Source organism: Carcharhinus amblyrhynchos, chromosome 19 (genome assembly GCF_965287045.1).
Source record: "Carcharhinus amblyrhynchos chromosome 19, sCarAmb.v2.hapA, whole genome shotgun sequence".
Classification (NCBI taxonomy): domain Eukaryota; kingdom Metazoa; phylum Chordata; class Chondrichthyes; order Carcharhiniformes; family Carcharhinidae; genus Carcharhinus; species Carcharhinus amblyrhynchos.
The window spans coordinates 10,054,872-10,069,896 of record NC_137342.1 but is presented as its reverse complement, the minus strand read 5'-3'; the positions used below and the strand labels follow the sequence as shown (position 1 = coordinate 10,069,896).

The 15,025-nt window shown below is 45.0% G+C and overlaps 1 protein-coding gene across 4 annotated transcripts in view; it reads left to right on the top strand.

Moving 5' to 3' along the window:
* LOC145355302 (phosphatidylinositol 3-kinase C2 domain-containing subunit gamma-like) overlaps window positions 1–15,025 on the top strand; it is a 232,168-nt gene that overhangs the window by 31,456 nt on the left and 185,687 nt on the right. For all 4 annotated transcript variants that reach the window (XM_080207240.1, XM_080207237.1, XM_080207238.1 and 1 more), the window contains 2 exons: window positions 5,365–5,495; window positions 11,149–11,306. In XM_080207240.1, the coding sequence (XP_080063366.1) occupies window positions 5,365–5,495; window positions 11,149–11,306 (289 nt within the window). The remainder of the gene's footprint in view (window positions 1–5,364; window positions 5,496–11,148; window positions 11,307–15,025) is intronic.

Genomic DNA, 15,025 nt, shown 5'->3' with positions numbered 1-15,025 from the left:
TGCTGTCAAATGATGTTTTAAGTGCTGTCACAACCTGAGACATTGAACATCGATAAATGAGTTGGAACATTAAGTCTTCAAGGTCAGTGCAATGAAATTGGCACAAGTTCAAAGAGATCGGAAGCAGGCCCTTCAGCCCAACCAGTCCATGCCGACCATGGTGCTCTCCCAGCTAGTCTCAATTTCCTGCGTTCGGTACATATCCCCCTCATCCTTTCCCATCCATGTATTCCCACTGCAGTGCAATAACCCCTGTAAGCTAAAGCTTCCCAAACTGTGGGTCTCACCTCCCAGTGGGGTCATAAGACAAGACTTTGAGTTGACAATCTTCAAGGTTTCTCTTAGACAAGTGGAATTAAGGGTAATGGGGAGAAGGCGGGTAAGTGGAACTGATCCACTTCAGATCAACCATGATCTTATTGAATGGCGGGGCAGGCTCGAAGGGCCAGTTGGCCTACTCCTGCTCCTATTTCTTATGTTCTTATGTAAGACAGTAATGGCTGCTGCGGAGCTTGGATGATTTAAAGTGATGGCTTAGTGGTATTGTCACTGGACTAGTAATCCAGGGACCCAGGGTAATGCTCTGGGAGTGAGGTTCAAATCCCACCACAGTACATGGTGAAATTTGAATTCAATAATAATTGGAATTGAAAGTATGGAATAGTGAAAGGGTGATCTCATAGAAACTTATAAAATTCTAACCTTTTAGAGATGAGGAGAAATTTATCCACTGGGGGTGGTAAATGTGTGGAATTCACTACCATAGAAAGTAGTTGAGGCCAAGACATTGTCTGATCTCAAGATATAGCTTTTGGGGCTAAAGGGATCAAGGGATATGGGAGGAAGGGGGAATCAGGATACTGAATTTGATGATCAGCCTTGATCAAAATGAATGAAAAGCAGGCTCAAAGGGCCCAATGGCCTACTCCTTCTTCTGGTTTCTATGTTAAACCATTGTCAATTGTTGTAAAACCCCATCGGGTTCATTAATGTCCTTTAGGAGGGAAATCTGCTGTCATTACTTGGCCTGGTCCACATGTCACTCCAGATTCACGTCAATGTGGTTGACTCTCAAATGGTCTCTGAAATAGGGAGCAGTTATGGAGAGTCAATAAATAATAGCCAAGCCAGCAAAGCCCACAACCTGTAAAAAGAATATATTTTTTATATCCTTTATTGGTGAACATGGTCGAATGGACAGACACCTGAGGCCCAATTGCTGTTGCAAATCGAGCCTGTAATGTTTGTGTTTTTTTTTGTAGAAAGCCAATTTCTTCAATAATCAGGCACATTATTGATTAATAATCATGGTTCTATTAGATTAATAATCAGAATCCTATTGCATAAATAATGAGGATCCAATTACATCACTATTCAGAGTTCTAGTACATTAATAATCAGGATTCGATTACACTAGTAATCAGAAGCTAATTGTGTTAATTACCTGGCTTCAATTACATTAACAATCAGCTGTCCTTTGCTTTATTAGTCAAGAAATTATTGCATCAACAATCAAGCTGCTAACATATTAATAATCACAATTATTTCGATGAATAATCTGAGCCCTATTGAGTCAATAATAATAACCCTATTACATTAAAGTCATTAGCCAATTGTGTCAACAATCATGATTGCAGTGTGGTAGCACAGTTGTTCGCACTGCTGCCTCACAATGCCATGGACTCGGGTTCAATTCCAGCCTGGGACCACTGTTTGTATGGTGTTTGCACATTCTCCTCATGTCTATGTGGGCTTCCTTTGGGTACTCTGGCTCCCTCCCAAAGTCAAAAGATGTGCGTGTTAGGTGGATTGGCCATGCTAAATTGCCCTTCAGTATCAGTGGATCAGCAGGGTAAATCCGTGGGGTTATGGGAATAAGGCCTGGGTGCATTGTTGTTGGTGCAGTCTCAATGGGCTGAATGGCCTCATTCTGCACTGTTGAGATTCTATGATTCTATAAGATTAATAATCAGGAGGCTACCATATTAATAAACAGAGACCAAATTTATTAATAATTTCCTCAAATGTTCACGCTGGGCAGGTTCACACGATGTCTGACGCATTGAAATGGGGTCACACTAGGAAAAGGTTTGGGAAGCACTGTTGATAGTAGTCCATACCACCTTAGTTTATGTTATGTTATCTTCCATTTCCAATATCTAATTATGTGATAGTGTGTAACCAGAGGATTTAATAATAGGAACCCTTTCTGGTGTGAAACAAATGTTTTGTCTCTGATTGCAATTTCCAAAAAGTCGGGCTGGAACATTTCAATGAGATGAGGTCAGATACAAATCTTTGCTTGCTTTATTTTACAGGCAGCAGCAGAACATAGGGGATAATAGAATCAAATCTTGCCCTCACTCAACCTTTCTCGACAAAAGGAAAAATAATTAACGCCGGTGATTTTTCTTAAAACCTTCTTCAAATCAATTTGCTTTGAAACACAATTAAGTGTAATTCATTCTCAAACCCTTCCAGCAAAAAACAGGGTCAATCAAAAACCTCAAAGTATCAGTATGCAAAATCAGGAGTTCAGGTTGCAAAACCAAATAATGCCCCGAGACTTTGATGCACTTTTACTGCAGAACTGACTTTGTTTTCATCAGTAAATGCCCCCGGTGGGTATTAAAATCATTTTCTGTTCCTACAGGTAGATCAATATCCTGGGATGAAGTATTGTTACACAGCAACACAAATGCTTGGAGTAGGGGGGGGAAGTGGGACCACACACTCACTCCCACAGTGATGAAGCATCAGTCAACTTTCTTGTCCTGTTTATTTGTTGAACATAAAGGAAGGTGCAAGTGTACACTTGACCTCAGGCACTGAGAGTACACAGTGTTCCTCATGCTCTTAAAAGTGTTCTGTAAAACACAGGCAAACACGCATGAGTGAGTGGCCCGTTAAAGTGGTTGGTTTCGTGGACGTAGCAGTCTGGCTTGTTGGAAATTGAAAGCCCCACACTCTAGCTCCTGTTTGGGCACACTGAGGGAGAATTTAGCACGGCCAATGCCTCTAACCCAGCACGTCTTCCAGACTGTGGGAGGAAACCGGAGCACCCAGAGGAAACCCAAGCAGACACGGGGAGAACATGCAGACTCTGCACAGACAGTGACCCAAGCCAGGAATCAAACCCGGGTCCCTGGCGCTGTGAGGCAGCAGTGCTAACCACTGTGCCACCTTGCCGCCTAAAGTGAGGGACCAGATAAAATAGAACATGAGTTTACTTCTGATCTCTTAGTAGACTGGATTGTAAATTGCAGGCATAGTCACACCCAATCAAGCTGGTTGGGTCATTCTTTAAATGTGCAGATAAGACGATGATAATGAGACTGCTGGGGTGTGTCATCGCCCCCAGGGATCACATTTTGGTTCAATTTTGTAAATTTTCTTTGAAATTTAGATTTTTTTTGTTACAGTGCCCCATCCCCCACCCCATCTTCCCATTTATCTGTTGCTTTGTTTTTATTTGTTTAGTTAGAAAGAATATATCTGAGACCTGACTTCTATTTTAACCCAAAGTCTGAGCAGTTCAGTCCTGAGAGTGAAGGCTGACTATGATGGGTCAAACAGCTACATTCCATGATTGTATAATAACTCCAGGAGGCAGGGGTAAAGGGACAGTGCTTTTATTGCACAAGGTAAAGCAAAATAAAAATCACAAGCCTGTGGTGAACACAATTGGTGCCAGCCAGGACAAAAGGAATAATGGACCAACTCAGGGGTCTGCTTTATACAGGGCTCGGTATACGAGCTTCATCTGGTTGGTTAGTTACCAATCCTCAGGGAGCTCATGTCAATCAATGGTTTCCCCGTGGGACAGCTCATGACACATTGGTTAGCACTGTGGCCTCAGACCACTAGGGGTCTGGTTCAATTCCAGGCTCATGTCACTGTCTTTGTGGAGTTTGCACGTTCTCCCTGTACCTGCCTGGTTTTCCTCCAGGTGTTCCAGTTTCCTCCCATGGGCTAAAGATATGCGGGTTAGGTTGGTTGGTCATGCTAAATTGACCCTACTGTCAGGGGGATTAGCAGAGTAAGTATGTTAGGGTGCAGGAATAGGGCTTGAGTGGGATTGTGCACAGGCTCAGTGGGCTGAATGGCCTCCTTCCTGCACTGTAGGGATTCTATATGTCCTGAGGGTTACCACAGATTATAAATATCGACTAAACAAAAAACTGTTTGGATATCATTATTGCACTTTGGTTTCTCCCTTCACATCTAATAAGGGGCCTATTCCTCAAACTCCTTTTGGTTCGATGTGTGCAATGGCATCGGGGGAAGGGACAACAAAGTGTTGATTGGCCAGCGTTGTGTCCGTTTAAAACCCTTTGGATGTTGTCTTCAGTGACCCTCAAATTAGAGTTATCAAAGCCAAGTATGAATCTTATTAAGCATGCCTGAATTAAACCATTCCACATTTAAAAGAGACCAGATAATTTGAGGACACCCCTTACACACTTTTCATTAGATTTGTAATCTGAGGATCCAGGTGGTATCATGTGCCAGAATTTTACTGGTACGTCCACCCGAGGCTCATAAGATCCTGCCCGAGGCCAACAGAGAATGTTGCTCTGCAAAGACTCGCCCGCCCTAATTCCAAGGCAGTAATATTCCAGCAGTGGTGTCTGTCAGGCATTCACGGGTTGGAATTTTCCAGCCACCTGTACCTGGTGTGCTTTCAGATGACGGAGGCACCTTGGCCGCCGATGGGATCATCCTGACCCATTGATGTCGACACCGTTTTGCATGGCATGCCCACCCTGCTGCAGGAAGATCACACTCGTGGCCATATCTTGTGGTCCTGTCTGAGCGATGAACACATTTCTATCTATTGGTCTGTGTAATGTCCTAACTCTGTTAGCGGCTGTGAGTTTTAACCAAAAAGAAAGAGATTTGGTTTGCACAGGTACAGGTAGACTCAAAATAACAACAACAGGCTTGTTGTAGGAACTGTTACTTGTACAAGTGGAAAATTAAACTAAAGCAGGAGCCTGTGAAACTGCCTAATGACATGATCATCAAATCATGTGTCCAACCCTTAAAGCAATCATGCAACCACTTAAATATATACATGATAAGAATCTAAGGGGCAAGTTTGTATGTTTGTATCCAAATCCCTGTTGGTGCAGGAGAAGATGCGATAATGAGTTCAGTCCTTGCCTCCATTCATACCTGTACAACATTTGCTGATTATCAAAAGAATGGCTTTGACACTCCTGTTATAACTTGCAGCCTCGAGCCTGGATCCAGTCTCTAGATCCTTCCCAGCCATTCATGGACTTGTGAACTTCCCTCACTGTTTTTGGTTTCAAACACCTAACGCTGTTATTTCAACTTATCCATTGCACCTGATTACAGTTCTCCGCCACGTACAATCCAGAGGAATCGAAAGGAATGTCGCTGCCTTTAGCGGACCGGCAGGTGAAGCTCATAGACACTCCTGAGGGAAGTAACGAGGAGGCTGCTGCCCTCTGCAACTTGTTAACTACGTAAGTCCGGAATATTCTATCAAAGTCGCTTGTAAAATGAGAATAGTTAACTTCCAATCCATGCCTGCTTTTTGGGAAAAGACATTTCGGGCATCTTTTCCTAAGATGGGACGCCATCTGGTCCCATTCAGTAGCATCTCAACTCTATTTCTGTTTTCTGCATTGTTTACCTTCCTACCCAGTCCATCTCAAATAATTAGTTTTACAATACAGTACGGGCATTGTGGGTGACACTGTGGTTAGCACTGCTGCCTCACAGCACTAGGGACCCGGGTTCAATTCCCAGCTTGGGTCACTGTCTGTGCAGAGTCTGTATGTCCTCCCCGTGTCCATGTGGGTTTCCTCTGGGTGCTCCGGTTTCCTCCGGGTGCTCCGGTTTCCTCCCACGGTCCGAAAGACATGCTGGTTAGGTGCATTGGCCACACTAAATTCTCCCCAGGTGTACCCGCATAGGCGCTGGAGTGTGGTGGCGACTAGGGGAATTTCACAATAACTTCATTGCAATGTTAATGTGAGCCTACTCATGACATTAATCAATAAAATGAACCGTATCTACAACATTAGCTAATCGAATCAGGGGAGTCACATATTTAACATGAAATGAAATCATTTTATATTTTAGCAAAATGGAACTGGACATTTGGAGAAGAGAATTAATTTCTTTTAAACATTCCATTCAGTCCAGGTGTGCTTTCAGGACAAATTTTGTAAATTAATACCTCTGGCAAAAAGTTTTGCTTGACAGTTGCATAAATCAGAAACTCAGGCAGGAGTTTGCTAGTTTGGAAAATCAATCCAAATCACAGCTCCTGCAGCCATTCTCTGTCCATCCAGAAAGCTTCAAATTTAGTTTAATGTTATTTAATGATCCTCTTCTCTCTCTTTCTCTTTCTCTTCTTTCAGTTGTTTTGTCCTGATCTATGGGCTACTTCAGTATTTTCTTCCGACCTTTGACAAGGTTTGACAAGGTACCTCACAAGAGGTTATTGCAGAAGGTCAGGGGACATGGAGTTGGGGGTAGGGTGTTAGCGTGGATAGAGGATTGGTTGTCAAATAGGAGGCAGAGAGTGGGGGTCAATGGGTGCTATTCGGATTGGCGGATGGTGACTAGTGGGGTGCCCCAGGGGTCGGTGCTGGGGCCTCAGCTATTTACCATTTATATAGATGATCTGGAGGAGGGAACCGAGTGCAGGGTGTCGAAATTTGCTGATGACACCAAGATTGGGGGAACGGCAAATTGTGCGGAGGGTGTGGAGAGTCTGCAGAAGGATCTAGATAGGCTGGGCGAATGGGCCAGGAAATGGCAAATGGAATTTAATGTTGGCAAGTGTGAGGTGGTCCACTTTGGTAGGAAGAATGGTAGGAAGGACTATTACTTACGTGGCGAAAAACTGCAGCAGGCAACGGTGCAGAGGGACCTCGGGGTCCTTGTGCATGAATCGCAAAAACCCAGCTTGCAGGTGCAGCAGGTGGTCAGGAAGGCGAATGGGATGCTGGCCTTCATAGCGAGGGGGATTGAATATAAAAGTAGGGAGGTCTTGCTGCAGCTGTATAGGGCATTGGTGAGGCCGCAGCTGGAGTACTGTGTGCAGTTTTGGGCGCCGCACCTGCGCAAGGATATTTTGGCCCTGGAGGGAGTGCAGAGGAGGTTTACTAGGCTGATACCGGAGCTGAGGGGATTGAGCTATGAGGAGAGGCTGAATAAACTAGGCTTGTACTCATTAGAGTTTAGAAGAATGAGGGGAGATCTCATTGAGACATATAAGATGATGAATGGGATGGATAGGATAGAGGTGGAGAGACTCTTCCCGCTCAAAAAAGACAGTAGGACTAGGGGGCACAGCCTCAAGATAAAGGGGAGGCGGTTTAGAACGGAGTTGAGGAGGAACTTCTTCACTCAAAGGGTGGTGAATCTCTGGAATTCTCTGCCCGTTGAAGTGGTGGAGGCTGCCTCGCTAAATATTTTTAAGAAGCGGGTTGATGGGTTTTTGATAAGAGAAGGGATTAAGGGTTATGGGGAGAGGGCGGGAAGGTGGAGCTGAGCCACGACAGATCAGCCATGATCTTATTGAATGGCGGGGCAGGCTCGAAGGGCTAGATGGCCTACTCCTGCTCCTATTTCTTATGTTCTTATGTTCTTAAACAGGCCCTTTGGCCCAACATGTCCATGCTGTCCCCTTTTTTAACCCTGAAGCAAGTCCCAATTGCCCGCGTTTGGCACATACCCCTCTCTACCCATTGTACCCACGTAATGGTCTAAACACTTTTTAAAAGACAGAATTGTACCCACCTCTACTACTACCTCTGGCAGCTTGTTCCAGACACTCACCACCCTCTGAAAAAATTGCCCCTCTGGACCCCTTTGTGTCTTTCCCCTCTCACCTTAAACCTATGCCCTCTAATTTTAGACTCCCCTCTTTTGGGAAATGATATTGACTATCTAGCTGGTCTATGCCCCTCATTATTTTATAGATCTTTATAAGATCACCCCTCAGCCTCCTCTGCTCCAGAGAAAAATGTCCCAGTCTATCCAGTCTATCCAGCCTCTCCTTCTAACTCAAGCCATCAAGTCCTGGTAGCATCCTAGTAAATCTTTTCTGCACTCTTTCTATAATAGGGTGACCAGAGCTGTACACAGTATTCCAAGTGTGGCCTTACTAATGTCTTGTACAACTTCAACAAGCTGTCCCAATTCCTGTGTTCAATGTGCTGACCAATGAAACCAAGCATTCTTCACCAATTGAACTCCCAGTTGAGCTCATTGAGTACGAGCTCCCTGGGGATTGGGAATTAGCCAACCAGATGGAGCTCGTACACTGAGCCCTGTATAAAGCAAGACCCTCAGAGGGTCCAATAACCTTTTAGCCCTGGATGGGATGTGTTGTATTCACCACGGGCTTGTGGTTATTGTTTATTTTCATACTGTGCAGTTATTAAGCTGGAGTTATTAAATAACTAATCCCAATTTCCTATCTTGAATAGAGGAAGGGGTTATTTGTAGGTTCCATAAATTTTTTTTGAGTCATTTAATGCTGCTGTTAATTTGCATGCCCAGTGGCCATTTGTTTCTGTGCATTTCCAATTGTCCATTCTATAGTCCTCAGGTATAATCTTTACAATCTGGTGCCTGGAGGCCTTTGTTCAACCTTCAATGTTGAGGCAACTCTGCAATATTTTCCCCTACAACAGAATAATCACAACTCGGCAGACTATAAGCCCCAACAGTGAATAGGAATGCACGAATATGAGATAACTCCTAATACTCACACAGCTTTTCCTTAAAAATATTGCATTAAGAATGCTACTGAAAAGCTGGAAGGTAAAAATAGGGGATTTGCTCAGTAACTTCATAGTAGTGTTAATGTATTTGTGACACTAATAAATAAACTTTAACTTAATACCTAGGCAGTACTCTCTCTCTCTCTGTCAAATGCAGCAGGCTCAAGACTGAGGCCAGGCTGGAACTTATATTTTAGATTGGATGCTTTGAGCAATGGGCAATTTGGGCCAATCCAGGTTGGTTATAGTCAAGGGTCACCTGAAAGATGGGATTAAACCAGCGCTGAAGCAATAAAGGGGATAACAAATCTGGCACCAGGCAACGCTGAGCAACATTGTCGAGGTTTGTTCATTTTAATTGAGTAAAACAGAAATAAGATTACATGGCACATTCTAAAAATGTCCAGTTTTCGGACTATTCTGGCTGATAGACAGCCAGCTTTGAGAGAATGTACCTGTATGTCTTTGGATCTTTTATTACTCATTTCGCTTGGCCTCTCCAAATAGAGAGGGGTATTTTCCAATCCCGCCCGTCTCAGGAATCGTAGCGAGGGGTGGGCAATGACGCAAAGGCCTGTTGACCTCGGCTGGGATTTTCTGGTTTTGGGGCAAGCATGGCTGGAAACCCCCCATCCAGAATGTCCAGTCCATTCCGCTCTCCTTTAAAACTGAGATGGGGAGGAATTTCTTCAACCAGAGAGTGGTGAGTGTGTGGAATTCATTGCCACAGAGGGCTATGGAGGCCAGGTCATCAGTGTCTTTAAGACAGCGATAGATATGTTCTTGATTGTTAAGGGTTATGGAAAGAAGGCAGGAAAATAGGGATGCGAATCATATCAGCCATGATTGAATGGCGGAGAAGTCCCAATGGGCTGAATGGCCCAATTCTGCTCCTATTTCTTCTGGTCTTATGGCCCTACGTAGATTGAAAATTGATCTGGGCTTGATTGGAATCTATTATAACATGTAGCCAAGAGTCCTTTCCTGGGGAATATTCCACAGAGCACAATTCCAGCTTTGTGGATCTGAGCCAGATTTCTCAAACCCCTTCCTTCCCCCTTCACTCTGCACCTCCTACACTCCAGCTCAGTCAGACTTTGTAACAGGAAGATCTCGGGAGTAATTTCTGAGCACTGTGTTGAGTTCTGATAAAATGCAAAATTGTGGTCTTCCTGTCCTCCGTCGCAGCGAAGGGTGAAGCCCCGTAACGCTGGCTTGTTAACTGTGTTCTTGTTCACAATACCCTGTTGCCTGACTAAAATAGCAGTCTCTCTCCAAAATTAATCTATTTCTACAAGCATTCTGTAAGTCTCATTTCAATGCATGCATCATTGGTGCGTAAGTCAAAACACAAACACAACTCTGGATGTCTGATAGAAAGTGCTGGAAGTCCGCCATGCATCCTCTCACCTCTGTACAAAGGAAGAAGGTGCTTTTACACTAACCTCATAATTAGATTTGAGCTCAACTTGCCAAACTGCAAACAGGTCTTCACTTGGATGTCCTGTTGCCCTCTGTGCTCCCAGACGGTTGTATATTGTGAGAACTCATTCAAGCCCCATCTTTTATTTTTCCAGCTCTTCCTGTTGGGCTGAAGCCTTGGAAATATTTTGTTGCTGCCAATTAGCATTCTGCCGAATTAGCAGGCAGTGTTTATATTCCAGCGCGTAAGTGCTTCATACTGTGTGGGAGAAAGGGGAAGCAATAGCCATAGAATATTATTCAAAAAACAAAGTGGGAAACAAAGATCAACAAAAATATACAATCATAATTGTACCACTTAAAAATTCACTGTAAAACTGTACATTAAAATTTCCTGAGACCTTAATGAGCTCTGCTCTGCTCCCCTGAGGCTGAGTACAGATGAGAATTGAGGAAGATCTACGAACTGTCATTTCTCTTTACTAATGCTGTCAGACCTGCTATACAGTTCTGGCATTTTACTGCTCTTGTTTATCTTGTCTAAATACTTGTGCACGAAGGGCCCCAGGAGCGTTGCAGCACGTAGCCAAACCTTTTACTTGTTTGGTGTAAGGCAATACTCAGCCTTTTGCTCTCTTGGGGCAGCACAGTGGTTAGCACTGCTGCTTCACAGAGCCGGCGACCCGGGTTCGATGCTCGGGTTGTTGTCTGTGCGGAGGCTGCACGTTCTCCCCGTGTCTGCGTGGGTTTCCTCCGGGTGCTCCCGCAGTCCGAAAGATGTGCTGGCTAAGTGCATTGACTATGCTAAGTTCTCCCTCAGTGTACCCGAACCGGTGTCGGAGTGTGGGATTTTTCGCGGTGACTTCATTGCAGTGTTTTTTGGAAGCCTATTTGTGACACTAATAGATAACTCTGCCCCTCACTTTTGTTCTGTTTTGCATTTGCTGTACAGGCTAAGAGCTAAATACCCAAGCTCAGAGACATGGTCAAATTGCGGTCTGGTCAAGAGTGTTGTCACAGTGTTTCCTGATGAGCTCCTCTGGCTTTGGCGTATCCCTTTAACCATCATGACGGACATCTTCCCGGAGCCAGTTCAGACATCCCCATACAGTTGGTATTGGTTTGATATTCATGGAGTTCTTTCTAAGCCCTAAAGGAATGACAGGTTGTTTCTTCTGGCATTTCTGGAGAAACTAGTGTTTCCAATCTAATTGCATGAAACCATTTGTGTTCATTTATCTCCACCGCCTTTGGCCACAGCAAAGATATTATTTTATGTTTCCTTCCGAAAAGCCAGTAAAACATACAGTGATGAAGGAGCCTGTAATTGAAGTGCTCAACCAAAGCCCAAAGAGGTAGAAACAGCCAGCACAAAAGGAAACCAGTCACCTTATTAAGCCTATGCCATCTTGTTGAAAGAAACAGTGATGTAATGGTAATGTTTCTAGACGAGCCATGCAAAGGGCTGGTGGATTATTGCTCCCAAGACAAGTGCCACAATGCCAACTGGGGAAATTTACTTAAATAAATCTACTAGTTTTGGTAATGGTGACCATGAAACCACCAGTGCAGAATAAAATCCACCCGGCCGTATATGTCCTTTAGCGAAGGTAATCTGCCGTCCGAATCTGGCCTGACCCCCAGGTGACTCCAGACCCACACAATGTCTCTCAAATGCCCTCTATACTGGCCAAGCTAGCTCCTGAGTTGCAGCCAACTACTCCAGAAAACACCACTGGGCATCGACCTCGTCACTGAATACAACATAGGCCCAATCAATCAATCCTGCAAAGCCCTCTCCAATACCATCTGAGAACTTACCTCAAAGCTGGGAGAGCTGACTCAAAGAAAAGCCCAACTACAGCCTGATTGAATCATATTCGCGGAATCAGACCTTTCATCCGAGTGACAAACTCTACCATCACCATCCCTTTCCCTGTCCTATTGGCAGGACATCCACCAGAGGTGATGGCCAAGCGTTTTTTAAGCCCAGAGGATGTTGCCTTGGGAATCCTCAAACATTGACTCCAGACCCCATTAGTCTCACGGTCTCAGGTCAAATACAAGCAAGGAAAGCACCTGTAATGACCAGTGACTTCCCTTCCTCAGCTGATGAATCAGTACTCCTACACGTTGAACACCATTTGGATGAGGTGCAGAACACACTCTGGCCTGGGGGATAACCAATGTCGATGACCAAATGTAGCTCAGTAGCATCACCACGGACTGAGCTGGCTGAGCCCTGACAGTTATGATTGTCAGACCAGGCCTGCAGCAGGTGGGGAGTGAACTAAAGAGAAAAATCTACTAAGCATGTTCTCACCAATCTAATATCTTAAATGCACTGTAGAAGTGACCACCGCCCAATCCTTGTGGAGATGATGTCCCACCTTCACACTGAGGACACCTTCCATGGTGTCATGCGGTATGCCTAATTAGCATAGATTCAGGTTAAATGCAACAGTCTAAAACTGGACATCCATGAGGTGCACTAACAGCAGAAATGGATACGTTAGATTATTGGGAACTCATTTCAGAAAATTATTTTTATATTTTCTGAGATGTTGACATCATAGTGAGCTTGGTCATTTTTGCTGATCTTTAGTTACTTCTCAAGAAAGTGGTGGTGAACCTTTCTTCAAGTGTCACAGTGGTTGGCACTACTGCCCCACAGCGCCAAGGACCCGACTTTGATTCCCACCTTGGGTCACTGTCTGTGTGGAGTCTGTACATTCTCCCCATGTCTTTGTGGGTTTCCTCTGGGTGCTCCGGTTTCCTTCCACAGCCCAAAAGACGTGCTGGTTAGGTGCATTGGTCATGCCAGATTGTCCCTCAGTGTACCCGAACAGGCGCCAGAGTGTAGCGGCAAGGGGATTTTCACAGTAACTTCATTGCAGTGTTAATGTAAGCCTACTTGTGGCTAATAAATAAGCCTCAAAACTTTAAATCACTGCAGTTTGTGTTCATTTTTTCACCATGTTGTCAGGTAGAAAGTTCTGGATTTTCACCCAAAGGCAATGAAGGAACCACCTTTCTTTTTCCAAGTCAGGGTGGGGGTGCGACTTAGTAAGGTGGAGAGACATTGGCAATGATAGAAATCCCATGCACGATTGTCCGTGTTCTTGTGGGTAAAATTGATGGCAGTATTTTGGTTGGTGAGGGAAATGGAGCAGCTAAGGCAGATAACTGGATTTCTGGTATGGATAAACCTATGAACTAAATTAGTGTTCACCTATTCCTACGTTGAAAGCCACACGTCTCACTCCAGGCCTTAAGAACATAGTCCAGGTTGGCATTTTGACATTGCACTGAGAGAACTCAGGAAAGTAGGAGGACCTGGGGGAAAGATTGGATCAGGCCCAAAAACAGAGGGAAGAGGACAATTAAAATATTTATTAAATGCATGCTGCTTCCTTACAGTAGAAATAGCACGTCATCACGTACTGCCTACTGATTTCAATCATTGTAGTGGGCAGTCAAGAGCTGAATGTATTGTTGGGTGACTGGACATCTGAGTGGGGGCAAAGTTTATGCAAGATTACCACTGTTAAATTAACAAACCCAAAGACAGACTGCGCCTCTTCAAGGGGCTGAAGCAAGTCTGGGGCCGGGGGCAGGAGACATTCCGAGCAACAAGGAAATAGAAATGATGTGAAGGGGAGAGAAGAGGTTCCAAGGTTTTTGAATGAAGCATTGGAGGCCTTGGTGGCAGACAGGAGGGGAGAGGTCACCTTCCTATACAGAGCTTGGAACCCCTCCAGGCAGGTAGGGTGGGATTTTCCGACTTGTGTTTCCAAAGTGTGGTTTGGGCGCGAATGACGGAGGGCAGCCTCCTCCAGCCTTGCCAGCTGTGCCCGCCAAAGTTTCAAGCACTTGAACAAAAATGGAAGGGGGCAGGAGCCGCGCTGAGATGCTGGCAGTGGGAGCTCGGAACGTACCCGAGACTCCAACAACCTCAGCCCCTGATCGCTTGGGAAGCTCCTTTCTGCAAAAAGTAAAAAAAAATAGAAAGGATCCCCCCCCCCCCGCAACCATGGAAATGGAAACTCGCTCCCACGGAAAAGGGACTCTGCCCCCAGGGAACCCCACCCCCATCCCAAATCTCCCCAGTGGAAACCACCCTCAGTGCCAGCGGGCAGTGCCTGGGCACTGCCAGGTGCCAGTTCCTGGGTATTGACCAGTCATGACCCTCTAACCCGCGGCGCTGTAATTACCCCTGCGTCCCAGTAGAGACCATTCGCCAGGTGCCTGTTGATCCAGTCCAGGAATTCCTTACCTGGGGGAATAATACAGTAGGGAAGCTCACTAATGATATTGAAATGCACGTTACAGAGTCAGAGAGATGTACAAGCACAGAAACCAGCCTTTTGGCCCAATGAGGTTCCTGAATTTCACAGCGGGAACTCAGTTTGGCCATTGGCAGGGGGGGATCAATGTTCGTGGGAAATCCTGTTGGATTTGGAGATTCCCGTTTGATTCTCCTCTCACTAGGTTTCTCCCATCCATCATAAACACGGATGGAGAAAGCCCCTCACCCAGGTCTTCCCCACCCTATACTCCTTTCTTGGCCATAGGATAACAATTCCAAATATCAAATTTGATAATTTTGACTTAAGCTGGTACACCTGGGGAAAAAAAGCATCCATGAGAATGCAGTTGAGTGGTCTGGAATATCCTTCTTAACAGCACTGTGGGTGTACCTACACTACGCGGACTGCAGTGATTCAAGAAAGCGGCTCACTACCACTCTTCTCAAGGGCAATCTATTCTGGACTAGCCAGCGACACTCTCGTCCTGTGAGTGAATAAGAAATAAAAACCCTGGTGAAT